The 18,425-nt window shown below is 47.1% G+C and overlaps 1 protein-coding gene across 1 annotated transcript in view; it reads right to left on the bottom strand.

Annotated features, from left to right (window-relative positions):
* The window catches only part of Miga (mitoguardin), a 197,121-nt gene that overhangs the window by 174,189 nt on the left and 4,507 nt on the right, over window positions 1-18,425 (bottom strand). The window contains exons 2-3 of the mRNA XM_089565035.1: window positions 18,049-18,235; window positions 14,484-14,560 (exon numbers count right to left, since the gene is read on the bottom strand). Of these exons, the coding sequence (XP_089421161.1) occupies window positions 14,484-14,524 (41 nt within the window). The 5' untranslated portion in view covers window positions 14,525-14,560; window positions 18,049-18,235. The remainder of the gene's footprint in view (window positions 1-14,483; window positions 14,561-18,048; window positions 18,236-18,425) is intronic.

The following is an 18,425-nucleotide window of genomic DNA, read 5'->3' as shown; positions in this document are numbered from 1 at the left end:
GCCGCACCCGCATCACAGCGCTTGCTGTCTAAGACTGATCGCCTAGATCCTCTGACTGAGGGCATGCAGATCGGTAGCAAACTCTGAATATGCCTGGCCAAGTAAGCCAGGCACTTTCAGAGTGGTCACGTGAATGAAGCAGACCCTGAGAGCCTTTTGGCTGGGACTGACTGATAGCAACGTTTTATTTACTCATCGTACCTTTGCATCAAAGCACATCCATAGTCTATCCTTAGTGCACTCACTCACAGTGAGGGGCCTGGTCGGTGCCGCAACATGACATCTGAGCTTGATCGTGTGGTCATCACCAAAAAAGTTCGCTAGCTGACATCCATGAACACGTTCCACTTTTGCCGTGCACTTTTGCACTGAGTGCACTAATAACCTCCAACGTCACATTTGCACAGCATAAACATAGCCGCAAAGATGTATCGTCCAAAATACCAGCGCATAACAACGTACAAGGCACTCCGAGCTAAGCCTTTTCTGTAATTTCTAACACCACTGGTGCGCTCATTGACGTTACTGCTTTGGTCGTTGCTGCCATGCACCGTGAACAAATTCTGAGGCTCGACATACTGATCCATTTCATTGGATTTAAGCAAGTGCGGAATTTCAGCAGGACATCAAAACACTGTCACATAGCCACATTGCCGCCCGAAACAAAGCGACAGGCGCCTGCGCCGTCATGTACCACCAGCGTGCCGGTGACACAAGATTGGTAAGTACTCAAGAGACCCAGAGTGCCCGGTCGCTCTGACTTCTTTCTTGGAGCATATGAGAGTGCTCCGAAAGAACCAGCCGAATATAAAAAGAGCACCTGGTATTGACCAGCCCAATAGGAAGACTCGTGTCAGAGCAGAGCGCTCTAAAGCAACCAGTTGAAGACACCATAGTCTTAAGCTTAATACTTTGTTGAGTCAAGTGCTGTATGTGACATAAGTCAAGTGCTGTATGTGACATGTGCAAAGTTGATAAGCATTTCCGATGGCAGCCCAGAAGCGACTGCACAATGCACTTGAGTTAGAAAGGAACATTAAAATCATCAACTACTTCGAGAGTGGTCGCTTCACGAAAACAGCGCTTGCAACGAAGTACGCCATCCTCAAGAGCAACCTGACGAGAATACTTCAGGTCAAGAAGAAGCTGCAGGAGGCCTTCCAAACGCCTCATTTTGGTCCGGAGAGGAAAAGACTGCGACTGGCTAACCATTGAAGATTCGGATAAGTGCCTGGTGCTTCTGCTACAAAGATCCCAGAGTGAAAACATCCCCATCAGCGGGCCAATCATCCGTGCGAAAGCAGAGGAATTCGCTTTCAGCTTGGCATCGAAGGGTGGCTGACCACATTCAAGGAACGGAATGGACTCATCTGCCGTTTCAGGGGAAGCTGTTGCTGCCGACTTGATGTCATGTGGAGACTGGCGAGCAAAACAGCTGCCAGAAATTCTGCCGGAGCACGATTCAGAGGGCTTCTTCAGTGCAGATGAAACGGCCCTGTTTTTCAAAATGCTTACCTCAAAATCTGTCTCATTCAAAAGAAAGCAGTGCACCGAGGTGAAGCGTAGTAAGGAGCGGTCTCGTCGGTGCCAACATGACGGGCAGTAACAAATTGAAGCCGCTAGTGACAGGAGAATTGAAGCATCTTCGGTGTTTCAAAAATGTCAGGACCTTGCCCGTTTCTTATCAAGTCAATGGCAGGGAGTGGATGACGCAAGCCACATTCAGTGAATGGATTCATCGCGAGGATGCACACTTCTCGCGAGAGAATACAAAAGTTTTGCTCCTCGTCGACAACTACCCTGTACATGGACAGTTTCAGGTCTGAAATTCGTAATGCTTGAATTTCTTCCAGTGCACACTACGGCACTGCCGTAGCCCACAGACCATAGGCGTGCGTGATTCAAGCTTTCAAGGCGTGCTTCTGCAAAATGCTGCTGTGCGTGGACCAAGGGAAAGAGTGCAAGGTGGATGTGCAGCACACCTGCTCGATGGTGCCTGGAGGCAGGTCAGTGCAACAAGGTTTGGAAATTGCTAGAGTAGAGTCATGCAGGGTTCGCCGCAACTGCTGAAAAACCATGCGCACAGGATGAGCCTGATGTCCACAATGCAGCCGGGGAAGATTTGCTGGGAATGCAATTTGGTGACTATGTTAAGATTGACAGTGATGTGGCAACATGCCCAGAAAATACTGCGCAAAGCATTGTTGCGGATGTTGTGGGTTCCTGAGTGGACACAGGCCACCAACCACCACGGGTTCGAGCTTCGCGCGAGCCAAGGGCCCCGATCAGCCGTCACCACACACCACTGGGACACCGATGTGGTGCACTCAACCTCCGCTGGGAGGAGAGCGATTCGCCTCAAAGAAATAGGCCTCCAAGTTCACAAAGGAGACGTTTATTCACATCATCCTCCAGCTGATACACACACACTCAATAGTCACCCCGTCCCGGGGGCGCGCGAGGAGCAAGCCTCCGCTGCGCGCACGAAGTGACTCGAGCAATGCGCGCCGCTAGCACGCCGCTGCAGGAGAATGTCCCCGCGGCAGTGCTGTGATCTACCTCTCGTGTCGACAGTTGGGCCGGTTGCGAGAGAGAGTGGGGAATAAACGCAAGGTACGCCTGTCGGAGGTCGCTGGACCCCGCTGGACAGGCTCGAGCCGCTGCAGGTCAGAGGACACGTGCGGGCGAGCTCGAGTATATGCACTGGTCCGAACGGCAAAGGCCGGCAGGGACAAACAGTAGCGTACGCACCTTACGCTGTCTCGGAGGGATCTCTCTCTGGGCCCCGCTCGGACGGTCGCGCCGTGCACGGCCGCCAAAGCGGGTCCCGAAATCCCGCCAAAAGGCACCAATGGCAAAGGCCGTTTGGGAGCCGGGGCGGAGCTGTGGCCAAATGACAGTGATTAGTCACCTAGCCACCTCTCCACCGCCTGAGGCGGGAGCAAGGGAAAGAGGAGAAACAACGCGGGAAGCCGGCCCAGCCGCGCAAAGGCAACGGCGGAAGGCCAGGATTCCCACAATGTTCACCATGAGGAAAATGAAAATGAGCAGGAAAATGAACCCAAAAACGAGGTCGACTCTGACCATGCTGTAACACTTTCGCAGGCAGAATCAGCCGTCCAGTTGCTGAAGAACTTCTTTGAACGAGGGGAAAGTTCAGACCTGTTCCTGCACAGCCTCTCAAGTACTGCCGGCACCATCCAAAGAAAATGGTTACGTGAGCTAAAGCAAACAAGTATAAAATCGTTCTTCACCGGTGAATAAATGGCCGCTCCCACTGTATATTACAGGCAGAATGAGTGATTGAACTATTGACCTTCTTTTCTTTGCAATGCCAACAGTATTCGAAAAAAAATTTATTCACTGCTTATTTTTGTGCAATAAAGTTCGTGCTCACAGTGTAGAGCGCCTGCGAATCGCACTATGCTAACACCACTCTCTCTCTCAACGGAGCTCCTGATAAGTGGAACACCGATTACTTGAGGTTTTGCTTAAAGAGAGTCCACTCTGTCATGGCCCATTCTGATGAGGGCGTAGAGGTAGAGCATCCGCTTCACGTGCAAGAGGACCAGGGTTCGAATCCCACTGCTGCGCAATTCTCCACCAGGTTTAAATAAATTAAAAAAAAAAATCCACGTGTCGATGGAATTGCACAACCAGGCCAGGGGTGCGGCCTGATTTCGGTGACCAGAACCGAGAACGCACTCCCTCACCAGAGGAGGATTTGGCCGCCCTGGTGTAGCACTTGGCCGCAACCTTCTATGAACAAACCAATTAACCCTCAGCCCTCAGTCCCCAGCGGCTGCAGAGCAAGTGACCAAGATGGCGGTCAGAAGTGTGACGCAGCAGAGGGTGATAGGAATCTCTGGCTCTGGACAGGCCGCCAATGGAAACTGAACCTGGCAGCGTTTAACACCACAACCTTATCCTGTGAGGCTAGCTTAGCAGTGCTGTTGGAAGGAATTAGCGGGTATTAAATGGGATGTCATAGGGCTCAGCGAGGTTAGGAGGACAGATGATGCTTATACAGTGGTAAAGCGCAGGCACATACTATGCAAACGTGCATTAGCAGATAGGCGAGAACTAGATCGTGGAATTCCTCATCAATCAGGATAAAGGTGGCAACAGAGAGGAATTCTGCAGAATTAATGAGAAAGCAGAAGCTGTCATAATTAGGCTTAATAAGAGGTACAAGCTGAAGGTGGTGCAGGCCAAATCGCCTACATCCAGCCATGATGACCAGATCAATGAAAGCTTCTGTGAAGACGTGGAATCAGCAAAGACCAAAGTAAAATCACAGTACACTGCACTGATGGGCGAATTCAATGCGAAGGTAGGCAAGAAGCAGGCTGAAGACAAGGCGGTAGGTGACTATGGCATAGGTTCCAGGAATAGCAGGAGTGAGTTATTAGCGGAGTTTGCAGAGAGAAATAATTTACAGATCATGGATACCTTCATCCGGAAACAAAAGAACAGGAAGTGGACGTAGAAACTAAAAATGAAATAAACTTCATACTGTGCGCTCACCCTGGTATAGTGCAGGATGTGGAGGTCCTTGGAAAGGTTCGTTGCAGCGACCACAGAATGGTAAGGTGCCGAATTAGCTTAGACCTGAGAATGGGAACGGAAGAAATTAGTGAAGTGGAAGCCCATTAACGAGTTAGCTGTAAGAGGGAAAGCAGAGGAATTCAGGATTTCGCTATAGAATGGACATTTGGCTTTAAGTGAGGATGACGATCTTAATGCTGATGGTTTCTATGGTTTCTATGGTTTCTAAGGGGTTTAACGTCACAAAGAGCCTCAGGCTATGAGGGACGCCGCAGTGAAGGGCTCCAGAAATTTCGACCACCTGGGGTTTGTTCGACGTGCACTGACATCGCACAGTAAACGGGCCTCTGGAATTTCGCCTCCATCGAAATTCGGCCGCAGTGAAGGGCTCCAGAAATTTCGACCACCTGGGGTTTGTTCGACGTGCACTGACATCGCACAGTAAACGGGCCTCTGGAATTTCGCCTCCATCGAAATTCGGCCGCCGTGACCGGGATCGAACACGCGTCTTTTGGGCCAGCAGCCGAGCGCCGTAACCACAGAGCCACCGCGGCAGCGATATTTTAATGTTGAAAGATGAACGATAACCTAACAGCTATCATTACGGAGTGTGCAGTAGAAGTAGGCGTTATGATGGATTGACAGGATACCGGCAAGCTACCTCAGGAGACGAAAAATGTGATTAAGAAACACCAGAGCATGAAAGCGTCTAACCAAACAAACATAATAAAACTGGCAGAGCTATCAAAGTTAATAAATAAGTGCAAGATAGCTGACATAAGGAAGTTTAACATGGAGAAAATCGAGCATGCTCTAAAGAATGGCGGCAGCCTAAAAGCAGTGAAGATAAAACTAGGCATAGGTAAAAACCAGATGTATGCATTAAGAGAAAAAGAGGACAATGTCATTAGCAATAGATAAGACAGTTAAAGTAGCCAAAGAGTTCTACACAACTTTATACAGAAGCGAATGCGATCAGAACGTCAATTAAGCAGTAGAGCACAGGAGTGGGACATTCCGCCAGTAACGAAGGAGGGAGTAAAGAAAGCGTTAGGAGCAATGCAAAGAGGGAAAGCAGCTGGTGAGGATCAGGTAACAACAGATTGGTTGAAGGACGGAGGAGAGATTGTGCTACAAAAACTAGCCACCCTGTATACGCAATGCCTTGTGACCTCGAGAGTACCAGAAGCTTGGAAGAACGCTAACATTATCTTAATTCATAAGAAAGGAGACGTCAAGGACTTTATTTTATTTATTTACACATACTGCAGTCATAGAGACCAAGCAGGGGGGCAACATTCAAAAAGCAAAAATAATATCAAACACTACGCAAATCCAGCGTTCCGGCAACAATAAAAGAAGAAAACCAAACAGAGGGCAATGATATTGTTAAGTTTACACATACAATAAGACACTCTTTTCAAAAGCAGCGGCATCCTGAGCCGAAAAGACATTTGCTGGCAGTGAGTTCCATGTTGTGATTGTTCGGGGAAAAAATGAGTTTTTGAACGTATTTGTGCGTGCAAAGTACGGGGTAAGGTTATGGTTGTGGCTATTGCGTGTCTGTCGTGTAGAACGGGGGGATATATAGGGAGCAGCATTAATATTAAATTGACTAGAGTAAAATGAGTACAGAAATTTAAGCCTTGCGAGTGCTCTCCTTCTTTCTAGAGTGGATATGTTCTTCGTAGACATCAGAACAGATGGCGAGATAGAGCTATGGTAAGCGTTAAAAATGAAACGGACGGCTTTTCTTTGGATCATTTCAAGTTTCTTTATATCCTTTTTTAAGTGCGGATCCCATACGACGGAAGCATACTCAAGTTTCGGACGAATTAGTGTGTTGAAGGCAAGTTGTTTAAGTTCAGAGGGAGCGTGTTTTAATTTGTGTCTTAGAAGGCCGAGGTTCCTTGAAGCAGACGAGCAAATGCTATTAATGTGGCTGGACCATGAAAGGCGATTTGTAATGGTGACTCCAAGATATTTGTATTCGCTCACCTGTAGCAGTGGAAGATTGTTTATTGCGTAATTAAAACTGTATGGCGCTTTCTTGTTAGTAACCTGAAGAAGAACCGATTTGTCGCTATTTATTTTCATGGACTAAAGGGTGCACCACTCTAGGACATTATTAAGATTTGACTGCAAGCATTCTTGGTCGGTAGTGCTGCTAATTTTCTTAAACAGAATGCAGTCATCTGCGAATAGTCTAATACTGACTTCGGACGTATTTACGGAGTTAACCAAATCATTGATATAAATAAGGAATAAAAGAGGCCCAAGTACGCTGCCTTGAGGCACACCAGAGGTAACGGGTAAAATACGTGAATGAGATTTTTTAACATCGACGAACTGTTTTCTGTTGGAAAGATAGGTTTTAATCCATTTGACAAGTGCTGTTGGAAGACCAAGATGCTGAAGTTTAAAGATGAGCTTATTGTGCATGACGCGATCAAACGCCTTGCTGAAATCTAAAAAAATGACGTCAACCTGTCCAGCATTGTCAATCGATGAAGCGAATTCATGAACTGTAGTGACGAGCTGAGTAACCGTAGATAAGCCTCTTCTAAAACCATGTTGAAAGGGAGACAGGATGTTATTTTTTTCCAGAAATGACATAAGATATTTAGATATAACATGCTCCATAAGCTTGCAGGTACCTGAAGTTAGCGATATGGGACGGTAATTGTTAACGTTCAAACGATCACCTTTCTTAAAAATTGGAACAACGCGAGCTAAGCGCCAGTCATCAGGGACAACAGAATCTTTTAATGAAAGTTCGAAGAGGCGAGTTAAAATGTGGGCTAATGGTTCGGAATAACGGCGCAGAAACTCATTAGGGATATCATCAGGCCCCACTGCCGATTTCGTTTTTAAGTTTAGCAGCATGTTTAGTACGCCTTCATAGCTTATAAAGTCACCTGATATATCAGATCCAGATACCTGAAGTTCCAAATCTGGATCACTAGAGGCAAAGACAGAATGAAAGAAACTATTGAAGTGATTTGCAATATCCACAGGAATCTCCGAGACCATGCCGTCAATAGATAGCTGATTTACCTCATCTTTAGAATCACGTAGGTAACGCCAAAACTTCTCAGGGCTCTCTCTTAAGAAGTTGGGCAGTGCCTGAGAAAAGTAGTTTTTTTTTGCTTCGGAAAGCTTAGAAGCTAGCTGAGTTTTCAGCGTGCGAAAACAGGTAGTTTTATGAACGCTTCGTTTAGCGCGTTTAATTTTGCGATGCAAATGAATGATTTCTCTAGTAATCCACGGATTAGGCTTATTTGTACGTACACGCTGGTTGGGAACAAAATTTTCAATGCAAAAGTGAATAGTGTCCTTAAGTGTAGTCCATATTGCTGTGACGTCGCTAGGCAGGTTATCACATAAATCCCAGAGTTTGTCTAGGATCGCAAGATCATCGGCACGTGAAAAATTTTTTACAGTGTTATTGTTCGCTATCTTATGGTTTTTCTGGGCATCAAGCAGCAAAGACAAATGAACGCTTTTGTGATCAGAGATAGCCGTGTCAACATGCACACTGTATTCAGATAAACTAGCGCTGACAAATACCAAATCAAGAATTGAACGAGCGTTACCCACTTTTCTAGTGAAATCAGAGACAGTCTGCACCAAATCACACATCAGCATAATATTCAAAAGAGGGTTGGTTGAATCATTAAAAACACAATCAGGGTTAGCCCAATCAAGTAAAGGAAGGTTGAAATCACCAGCGAGAATAAGGCGGTCATCTTTGAACAAAGACATATGATCATACAGCTCAACCAAGAAATCGGGGGAGGCAGATGGTGGTCTGTACACTGCGCAGACTGTGAACAAACTACCCCTGCAGTTTACCCTAACAAATAAACTCTCATGGTCATCTATCTGGTTAAGAACAGTGCCATTCAAACAGTTTTTTATTATGACGGCTACGCCCCCACCACGGGTAGGTCGGTCTCTTCGGAACATTTTATGTGACGCGGGGACGATAACACTGTCAGTAATGCCGTCATGCAACCAAGTTTCGGTAATTATCATTATGTGGGGATCATGGGCCAAAATGAGAAACTCAAGCTGGTCAACTTTATTGGCAATACTCTGTGCATTCAAGTTCACTACCCGTAACTCTTTGGGCGCAGTGGATGCATTCCGTCGTGTCTCTACGGCGTTCCGAGAAGGAAGCGCGACGCGTGTGTTATTAACTTCGTCCCAAACGAACAGGTTACCGTCAATTTTCAACTTATCATAAACAAGATACACCTTTTGTTTATTATCTCTTTCTGCCTTCGAGCTTTCCCAAAGCAGTTTGCGTTTGCGCAGCGTGTGCTGGCTGTAATCGTTTTGCAGGTATATATTGCTACCTTTGAGCTTGCTTACGTTCCGCCAGACGGCTTGTTTTTCATTAAAATCTTGGAAGTACGCAATGACTGGTCTGCGAGTTCCGCTGAGCCCAAGACGGTGAATGCGAGCGACGGACGTGCACTGGACGCCCAGTTTTACACCAAATACATCCGAAATCACCTTAGTTCTCAGTGTTTCTTCACTTTCACCCGGGGATTCATCAATGCCATACACAACAACGTTAGAGCGACGACTGCGGTCCTCAAGATCCGTTAAATTGTCCTTTTGCCAAGTAATAATGCTCTGAAGGGAAGCGGTAGAATTTTCTAAAGTAGCAATCTCAGGGGACTTTACATGCATTTGTTTCAGCTGTCCATCTAAAGAACGCAACCGAGAATCGACATCACGCAACAGTTGCTCGTTTTCTGACACACAGGTTTTAATGGATTCAAGCTCTTTAAAGATTCGAGTCTGACCTTCCAAAATACACTGAAACATATCTTCGACTGAAGATCCAGGGTTTTGCTCAACATCGCCGCAGAGTAGCATTTTGCACATGAAGTAAAATTCATACACCAGGTTCATATAAGTGCGTGGGCACGGCACAACAACAAGAAAAATTTCGTTGCCAGAACGAACTTTTGAAAAGGAACAACTAACCTGTGTTGTGAAAAAGAATTTCGTGGTAAGCGACATGATGCCAATCGCTTCGCCGCGCCCACTGCCGAAGAACTGCTGTGGAGGCTCTTTTATAGCTGGGTTCAGTGTCGACGTAACGGATGTGCGAATGTCGGGTAGAAAAGTATCCGGTTTGCTGGCCAGGAACGGAGGATGCGCAGAAAAGGCAGTGTCCACAGCGCAGCTTGAAACCTTTGGCCATGTACACATGCCGTTGACAGTTGATGAATCGGCGATCACACACAGGAGAACCTGTGTTGTGAAAAAGAATTTCGTGGTAAGCGACATGATGCCAATCGCTTCGCCGCGCCCACTGCCGAAGAACTGCTGTGGAGGCTCTTTTATAGCTGGGTTCAGTGTCGACGTAACGGATGTGCGAATGTCGGGTAGAAAAGTATCCGGTTTGCTGGCCAGGAACGGAGGATGCGCAGAAAAGGCAGTGTCCACAGCGCAGCTTGAAACCTTTGGCCATGTACACATGCCGTTGACAGTTGATGAATCGGCGATCACACACAGGAGAACCTGTGTTGTGAAAAAGAATTTCGTGGTAAGCGACATGATGCCAATCGCTTCGCCGCGCCCACTTGAAGAATTACAGACCGATCAGCTTATTGTCCGTTGCCTACAAGGTATTTACTAAGGTAATCGCAAACAGAATTAGGAAAACCTTAGACTTCAATCAAGCAAATGATCAGGCAGGATTTTCATAAAGGATACTTGACAATAGACCATATTGCCGTGAATCTTTGAAGCGTTTGTTAGTTCATTCTTAAATGCCGCTTTATCGCTTTGTGATGCAAGAAATGACCAGATTTATCTCGATTGATCGCATCCAGGCGGAGCCGATTCTATGTTGTTCCAGAATGTTCTCTAACTTTGCACGCTTAATCTCGAAAGTTAGCTATCAGCTTTAAATAGAGCACGGCCGAGCGCGGCGGGCATTCTGTTCGACGACGACCGCCGCTGGGCTTGGAGACTGTGCCAGTTTGCTAACCACTTAACTTTCGCCATGCAGATTGTCGTGTCTAATCAGCAAGCTGCTAATTTCTGCCCTGGCTGGTCCAGGTGCGTCGTCAGGACGGGCCCCACGAAGATGGGACAGCCAGATGCGAGCGTCTTTTATTGGCGCTTACCTATCTCAGAGAATGTATAACCAACTAGCCCAGCACCAAGTTTTACGTGCCACCCCCTTCCTGGTTTCAACTCATCGCCATTTATGCCTGTCCTCGAACAACCCTGGAAAGACTCATCACCATCAACAGCAGCCAGCTATAAAAGAAGAGCCACTGTCGACACAGCTTCGTGGGCGGAGACTGTGCCACGGCGCAGTTTGCTTCCCTTTCGCCATGCAGGTCAGTCAAACATACGAACTCTGTGCTAAAAAATCAAGCAATTACTTCTTGGTACAGCTCCCGAGCCCACAGTGTTGTGCCGCTACGAAACAAACAAATCCTGGCCCTGCTAACCTAGACACTGTCCTGACCGAATTGCAAAAACTAATCGCAGGCCAAGTGCTTCTTGTAGAAGAGATAAAGGACCTTAGAGTACAGCTGACAACAACAGACAAAACAATAAACGACCTTAACAACCGCATGATCAATTTAGAGGCCCACTCTCAGACCCTCATGCCCCTACACCAAGACATAGAAACCCTGCAAGTGACCTCAACTGAAACAACTCGCCTTGTTTCAGAGTTGCTGAAAACCGTTCACGCCTTTGTAATCTGATCTTCTATGGAATCCCTGATACCACTACTAATGAGACATATGCTCAGTCTGAAGAACTAGTCATCCAGATTTGTCATGAAAACTTACAAGCTGATATTGAACCTACAGATACCGAACGGGCATATAGTTTACGGAAACACTCAGATGATTGGAATCACCCAATAGCAAAATTCATGCACTGGAAAACTAAGGACGCTCTTCCACCAAATGGCCGAATGCTGAGAGGAGCAAAATACAGCATCGGCAAAGATTTCACTCGCCCTGAGGAGAGAAAACACCTACCAACCTTTGCCAAATCCAAATCAGTACCTTATTCTTCTCCGAGTTAAAAAGAAACCTCGTGCATCAGCCCAAGAAAGTACCATTTTTGGCGAGACATCGAACTGTGTCACAGAATTGAGCAGCAATCATCTCGTCCCTTAGTAGTGAAGAACAAACCAGGACCCACGTCCAGATGTGACCTTTCATTTTCCACAATTTGCACTAACATTCGCAGTTTTCTTCCAAAGCGAGCTCGTGTCCAACATCATGTCATCAACAGGCAGCAATTTGCTCATTCTACCAGAAATCTGGCTAAACAATGACGCCACTGATACCTGACTTCCAAGTTTGTCAAACTGACCGTGAAGGATCCAGGGGCGGTGGTGTTCTCAGAGCAGTTCATCCCCAAATTTTATGTACTGTGGTAAATATCAATTCAAAGCTTGAAATACTCTGGTTACTGCGTCGAGCATCACCAAAAACAGTGCTACTGGGAGTCAGCTACAGGCCTCCCCATCCGACTTTTGCAACGGACTCAGTAATAATTTAATCCAACTCACAATAAGCTACCAGACCGGAGGGTGCCTAAACAAGCGCCTACAAGAGCACAGGAACAAGTTAAGAAATCGGGACACCCTATCAGATCTGGTCAAACATTGTCTAGGATGTGAAGAGATGAAAAAGAAAAATTCCACTGCTTTGTTTCATTGCGCACGAGTGCTGTACAAGCACAATGATCAGACTACACGGGAAGTGGTTGAGGCCTTCCACATTGAAAATGACAAGCATAATTGCGCCAGCAAACCATCAGTTTCCTTAATTGATAAGGAGATGGATTTTCTTCAGAACGTTTGATTGTGGTGCGCATTTTCAAAGCTGTTTTTAGTTCTGGTTTTTGTGTGTGTTTTGTGGTGTATCTTTGTGCCTGTTTCCTTCGTATAAGAAAGTTTTAGCACATAAAGCCTTCAGTTGAGAGTCAGCGCCTGTCCTGTGTCTCTCTTTACTCTGGTCCCATGGTCTCTTGCGCTGTGTGTCACCATGTGCCCAAATGCTTTCATCGTCCTTTTCGGGGACTTCCCAAACACTGACTGGTGCAACCTCCCATCTTCAATAACAGGTTCGACCCCCGAGAAAAGGAACTTCGTTGACGTCTGTTTGAACTTTAACTGAACAGAATTAATTTCACAGCCAACACACGTCACGCCTGAATCCGAAACAATTCTGGATCTTATTCTGACAAATAACCCCGATGCTCTCCTTCCCGTTGCATATCTTCGAGGAATTAGCGACCATAATGTCATTCACACTACCTTCTCCTTTCCTGTAACACCAAATAAGACTCAAAAGAAAACTACTATAACCATTTACGAAAAAGGTAATTATGACGCGATAAATCATGGGTTTGACACCTTCTTTCCCAGGTTCGAAGCTGCATGCCACAGTCAATCGATAAAGGATAATTTGGCGATGTTTAAGAACAACTTAAATGATTTCGTACCAACTGTCAACATTCGCACCAGCAACCAAAAACCATGGTTTACTAAATCCTTAAAAAGGCAAAAATAAAAAATGTCTATCGGGCAGCTAAAAACAACAACTCGTTTCGATGGCAAACCTACTACGAAGGTGAAGATGAATATTTGACTGCGATCTGCAGTACAAAGTGTTCATTTTATGCTACTACACTTCCAGATTTGTTGCGTACTAACCCAAGACAGTTTTGGCAAGTACTGTATTTACTCGCATAATAGGCACAATCGCAAAAGAGGTGCACCCCCAGTTTGGTCGCGAAAAATCTGATTTTTTTATTTCCGCGCATAACAGGCGCACCCCGAACTTGGCACAGCGATCAATACTGTATTAAACGATTGCAAGCCGACGCCTACCCCCGCACCCCTCAATTTTTATCTTAAAAAGTTTTTGCTCAACTGACTACTAGTCCTCACTAGTGCTGCTGCCGTGGCAGCTGCTGCGGACCCACAGCACGTACAACATCATTGCATGGGACAGTCGCACAGTTTTCAGGGATGCTCACTTCAAACGTCTGTTTGGAAAGCTTCATCTCCAGCCGGAAACCTTTCCGACTTTGGCCCACGAAAACCCCAGCGAGAGGAGTCGCATATGAAAATTTAGGCACGCCGCAGTCACAACTCCTGCACTTTTCGGCCACGTCGAATTCCCGGCCTGCCACACGCTGGCCATGTTGGAGAAAAAACTCCCAGCCACACAGCTATAAAAGTGCTCGCCCGTCGTGCTAAAGGGCACCGACTACGATGAATTAGCACGTTACCGCCGATCCCAGGCCTTTGACAGCCACAAAAAAAAAAAAAGGAGCAGGTAATGTTGATAGCGAAAGCTCATGGCGGAGAAAAAAGTAGATGATGAGCTTGGCCTCGGGCGCCATCCGTGGGCGGCACTTGGAAGCTCCTGTGCCCGTGTGTGGCCTCCGCGATCAAGCGCCCGTTGCTCGCAGCCGGAGCTCATCACGGAGGCCGAGGCACGTGCATTTCAAAGGTTATTCGTGCATGGGTCGTGAAAAGTTTGGGTGCGGCCCTTGCATGGATTTTTGTTTTTTTAATATTTCTTCAGGAAAACAGGGTGCGGCCTGCACACAGGTGCTTTTCAGTATGTTCAATTCTGCGAGTCAAAAAATTTCCGGAATTACGGTAATAAACCCTCTCCCTACACGCGCTATTACTCTCGCCAATGATTTACAAGAAACCGATGCTGAATGTCCTGACGCTTTAATTCTGCATTAGGCCTTTTTTTTTCCTTTTTTTCAATATGGAAGGTACCATGCCAAGCATCACATTTTGTGAAGAAGGAATTTCATCCATAATCCAGAAGACTAAACCATCGTCATCATTTGGCACTGATAGTATTAACTCTGATATTCTAAGGAACACGAGCCACACAGTTGCTTCATACTTGTCATTGCTCTTCTCCCAGTCACTTTCTTCAGGAACCATGCCAGACAATTGGAAAGTGGGAAAGGTCGTTCCAGTCTACAAAACAGGTAACAGAAATGCTGCATTAAATTATCGACCTATCTCAAAAACAAGCGTGCCATGCAAAATCATGGATCATGTCTAGTCTCAAATTATTTCTGTCTTAGACTGTAACAGCTTTTTTTACCGCTCGTAGCATGGGTTCCACAAAGGTTTTTCCTGTGAAACCCAATTAGCTCTTTTCGTTGACAACTTGAATACTAACATGGACTCTGAAGTGCAAACTGATGCAATCTATCTGGATTTCGCGAAAGCCTTTGATTAAGTAACTCACCAACACTTGCTACTAAAACTTCCAACTGCTGAACCTGGACCCTAACGTTATAATGTGGATAAAGGAATTTTTGTCCAATCCTGCGCAAATGGTTTTAGACAACAATTATGTATCTAGACCCTTCCAGTAACTACCAGCATGCCCCAAGGATCTGTCCTTGGTCCTCTGTTGTTTTCAATATACATTAACGATTTACCTCAGTGTAGTTCTTCTAATATACGCATGTTCGCAGAAGACTGCGTCATGTAACGCACAATCAATAACATATCTGACCAAACTGCTCTCCAGAACGATCTAATCAGCATTTCAGAATGATGCAGCAATTCACTAATGACGCCAAATGCCAACAAATGCAAATGCATGTACTTCTCCCGCTGGCGCAGGTCCCTTTTCTTTCCCTTGCACAATTCTTAACACACTCTTAGTGCAGTCTTACAAATAGCTAGGTGTAACCCTCTCTCACGATTTGTCTTGGAGCACACATGTCACTAACATTATCTCCACAGCTAACTATGGACTATGGACTTCTGAAACGTAATTTGCGAAATGCCCCGGAACATGTAAAATTACTAGCTTATAAATCGCTTGTTGCGTCGAAACTCGAATACGCATCGCCCATTTGGAATCCGCACCAAGCATATCTCGTTGAAGCATTAGAATCAATTCAAAATCGCGCCATTAGATGTATTCATGCATTGTACTCGTATAATATCAGCGTTTCATCTCTAAAAGCCGAATGGATTTGGAGCCGGCACGCTTGCCGACATGCGCCTCACGCTGCTATTGCACGTGCAGGTCTTTTTTACGCTCGGAACCTCGGCTGTGCTCGGCCCGACCGGACAGGCGATGTCCTCTTGCCTCATCGAGCCTTTTTCATCGGCCGCGCGCGGTTGGAAGGTGACCGCCGTGTCGACCACAGTCGAAAAGAGGGGATCACCGGTTATCAACATTTCCAAGCTTCACTCGGACACTAATTCCATTGTCTGCGACCCACCAATCTTCTTCGAGCAACAGGAGCCACGTGACTTGTGAGGACGCCTTCGTCCCCCGTGGTTCGCTTTCCCGCAATGCACCCCAACTGTGGTTAGCTCCCCCCAAAACGCACTCTTCTCAGTTGGGTTACTTTAACTAACAGGGGAGGGCACTCGCGTCGCAGCGACACCAGCGCCACGGATAGCGTTTTGCTGCGTTCTCGCGGAGGAGAGCCGGTTCTCTTTTGCTCGGGACCAGGAAGCGTGTGGACGTTCATGCGCAAAGCTCCGCTCTTCGCCGCGGGCAACCTCGTGTGGAAACATGTTCCCCTCAGCTCGTCCCGTCTGGCCTCAGAGCTTCCCTCTTGCCCTACCGTGGGCGAACGCTCGCTCGTAACCGTGCTGGTGAGTCGGACATCCTCGATTCCTCAGTGTATTTTGTTGCTAGCTGGCGTTATTGTTGTTGCAGCAATAAATGCCTTGTTTGTGTCAGCCAGAGTGTCGTTCCTTTGTTCCCGCAGAGCAAGGCCCGCCGTGGTCGGCGTGCGCTCGGTAGCTTACGCGACCACGGGGTGGGGTCCGTGCGGCTTTGAACTCTGTCAGCCACGGTTAAAGGGGGAGAACGGATTATCTCCTCCAATTAAAACCCCACATCTGGCAGCCCAACGTGGGGCCTGCTCTTGGAGCATTGGACGACAGTCTGTTCGGTTCGAGGAACGCTCTTTGTCCGTACCTGACAAGTGGTAGGCCTAGAGTGAATTTTGATCGCTAGGACCTGCGGCATGCTTTCTTGAGTGCGAGGTGTATTGCGCTGCAGCATGTTTGAACTTTTCGACATGCTCAGCATGTTTTCGTCAAGTTTTCTCAAGTTTCTTCAGCACGAGAACCACTTGGTCCGCATCGAGGGAGCGCGAGGCCTAGCGCCCGTGGAGTTGCCGAGCCCGAAGCGAGTGAGTACGGAAGCCGCGTGGGTGGTCCGAGTTTTCTGGTTGGTTTGGTTTAGTTTATGGGGTTTAACGTCCCAAAAGCGACTAAGGCTATGAGAGACGCCGTAGTGGAGGGCTCCGGAAATTTCGACCACCAAGGGTTCTTTAATATGCACTGACATCGCACAGTACACGGGCCTCTAGAATTTCTCCCCCAAAGAAATTCTAGCCGCCGCAGCCGGGATTGAACCCGCGTCTTTTGGGTCAGCAGCCGAGCACCATAACCGCTGAGCCACCGCGGCGGCAGGTCCGAGTTTTCTATATATATTTTCTCGCTGTCTCTTTTTCGACTCCCAGAGTTGCGGTTATGTCTGTTTATGTCTGTGCCTTGTCTGTGTCTCCGGGAGTCACGGCTCCCAATTTTTCGTCTCCAATTTTTCATAACATTATAAATGGAAAAAGCGCACTCCAGCGGCCTCATTGCGTGAAACCTCACATTGCGTGAAGTTCACACCAGACAAGACACAGACATAACCTTTCACTTATGGCAATATTTTCTAAAACAAAATTCCATATGAATAGTTTTTTTTCCGCGTACTATACATGAATGGAATGCCATACCTGTCGAGGTACTGCAATCACTTTGCAGAAGAGCTGGAAAAACATTTTTCTTCCTTAAACTTGTGGGGGCGCGAGGCGAAAGAGTCGAGCCGGCTCCGTAGGTGCCGTGAGGAGGGGTCGCTGACTCGCCGGATATGCGCCTCGCACGTGTGCTCGTCTTTAGCCACCCGCTCCCTTTCGCCCCACGGCAGGAACAAATGGCTCGCCGCTTTCTCTTTCCCTCTCTCCTGTTGTTCCCCTTTCTTCCCGCGGACGCTTGTTTGAAAATAAAACCAGTCTGCACGGAATCTCTAGGTTGTCTCTTCGTTTGCCTCTCGGACGAACCTGGTGCGCGCTACAAACTAACTGAAACAAAAGCAGTGTTCGCAATCTGCTATGTTTTCCCAACTTCTTCACTCTGTGATGCCTTTTTTTCCCCAAAAACAGTTCCGTTGTTTCGAGTAAAAATTGCCCACCTCGTTGTTATTTCGCATGTGCGGCTCCTCATGTTTTGTTAGTTATTGTGCTGGTGCCAGAATGTACTTGACTGAGCAACATTGCTGCTACAGTCAGGATTACTCTTCGTTAGTGTTTATCGTTGTTTTGCATTGTCACACCTTTCACTGTATTGCCCCTCCCAGTAGGGCCAGTTTTTTGACCTGCAGTGTCAGTAGACAGAAATGAAGACGATCTGAGCCAAGGAAGGCCACCTGCCTGGTCAGCACGCCCAGCAGGATGAGGCCCAGGCCGGCTGATGCGATGATGACCTTGCTCCGGCGCGGGGCTTCGCTCACCGGGAAGCTGAGCCGGGGCGTCACCTGCAGCATGGCACTGGCCACCCCTTTGGTCAGGAACTTCCCGCCACACGGCTTCACCAGTGGCGAGGCTTACAGCACAACGACTGCAGCGCAAGGGAATGAAAAGGTAAAGTCGCTCTCTTTTTATGCCTCATGTTTTTTGTGAACTGCCGTTCAACTGCTGAAACCAGAATCAATTCACCAAGCATCGGTAAACTTCACATTGTGATCCATGTTTACAATGCATCGTTTCATAACAAAAACTACGAAAGGCTGCACCTATAAGGCACGTTT

The sequence above is a fragment of the Amblyomma mixtum genome, chromosome 10 (assembly GCF_055824585.1).
Source record: "Amblyomma mixtum isolate Tamu chromosome 10, ASM5582458v1, whole genome shotgun sequence".
In the NCBI taxonomy this organism is placed as follows: domain Eukaryota; kingdom Metazoa; phylum Arthropoda; class Arachnida; order Ixodida; family Ixodidae; genus Amblyomma; species Amblyomma mixtum.
Note: the sequence above shows the minus strand (reverse complement) of the source record. Positions and strands in the feature narration are given on the sequence as shown.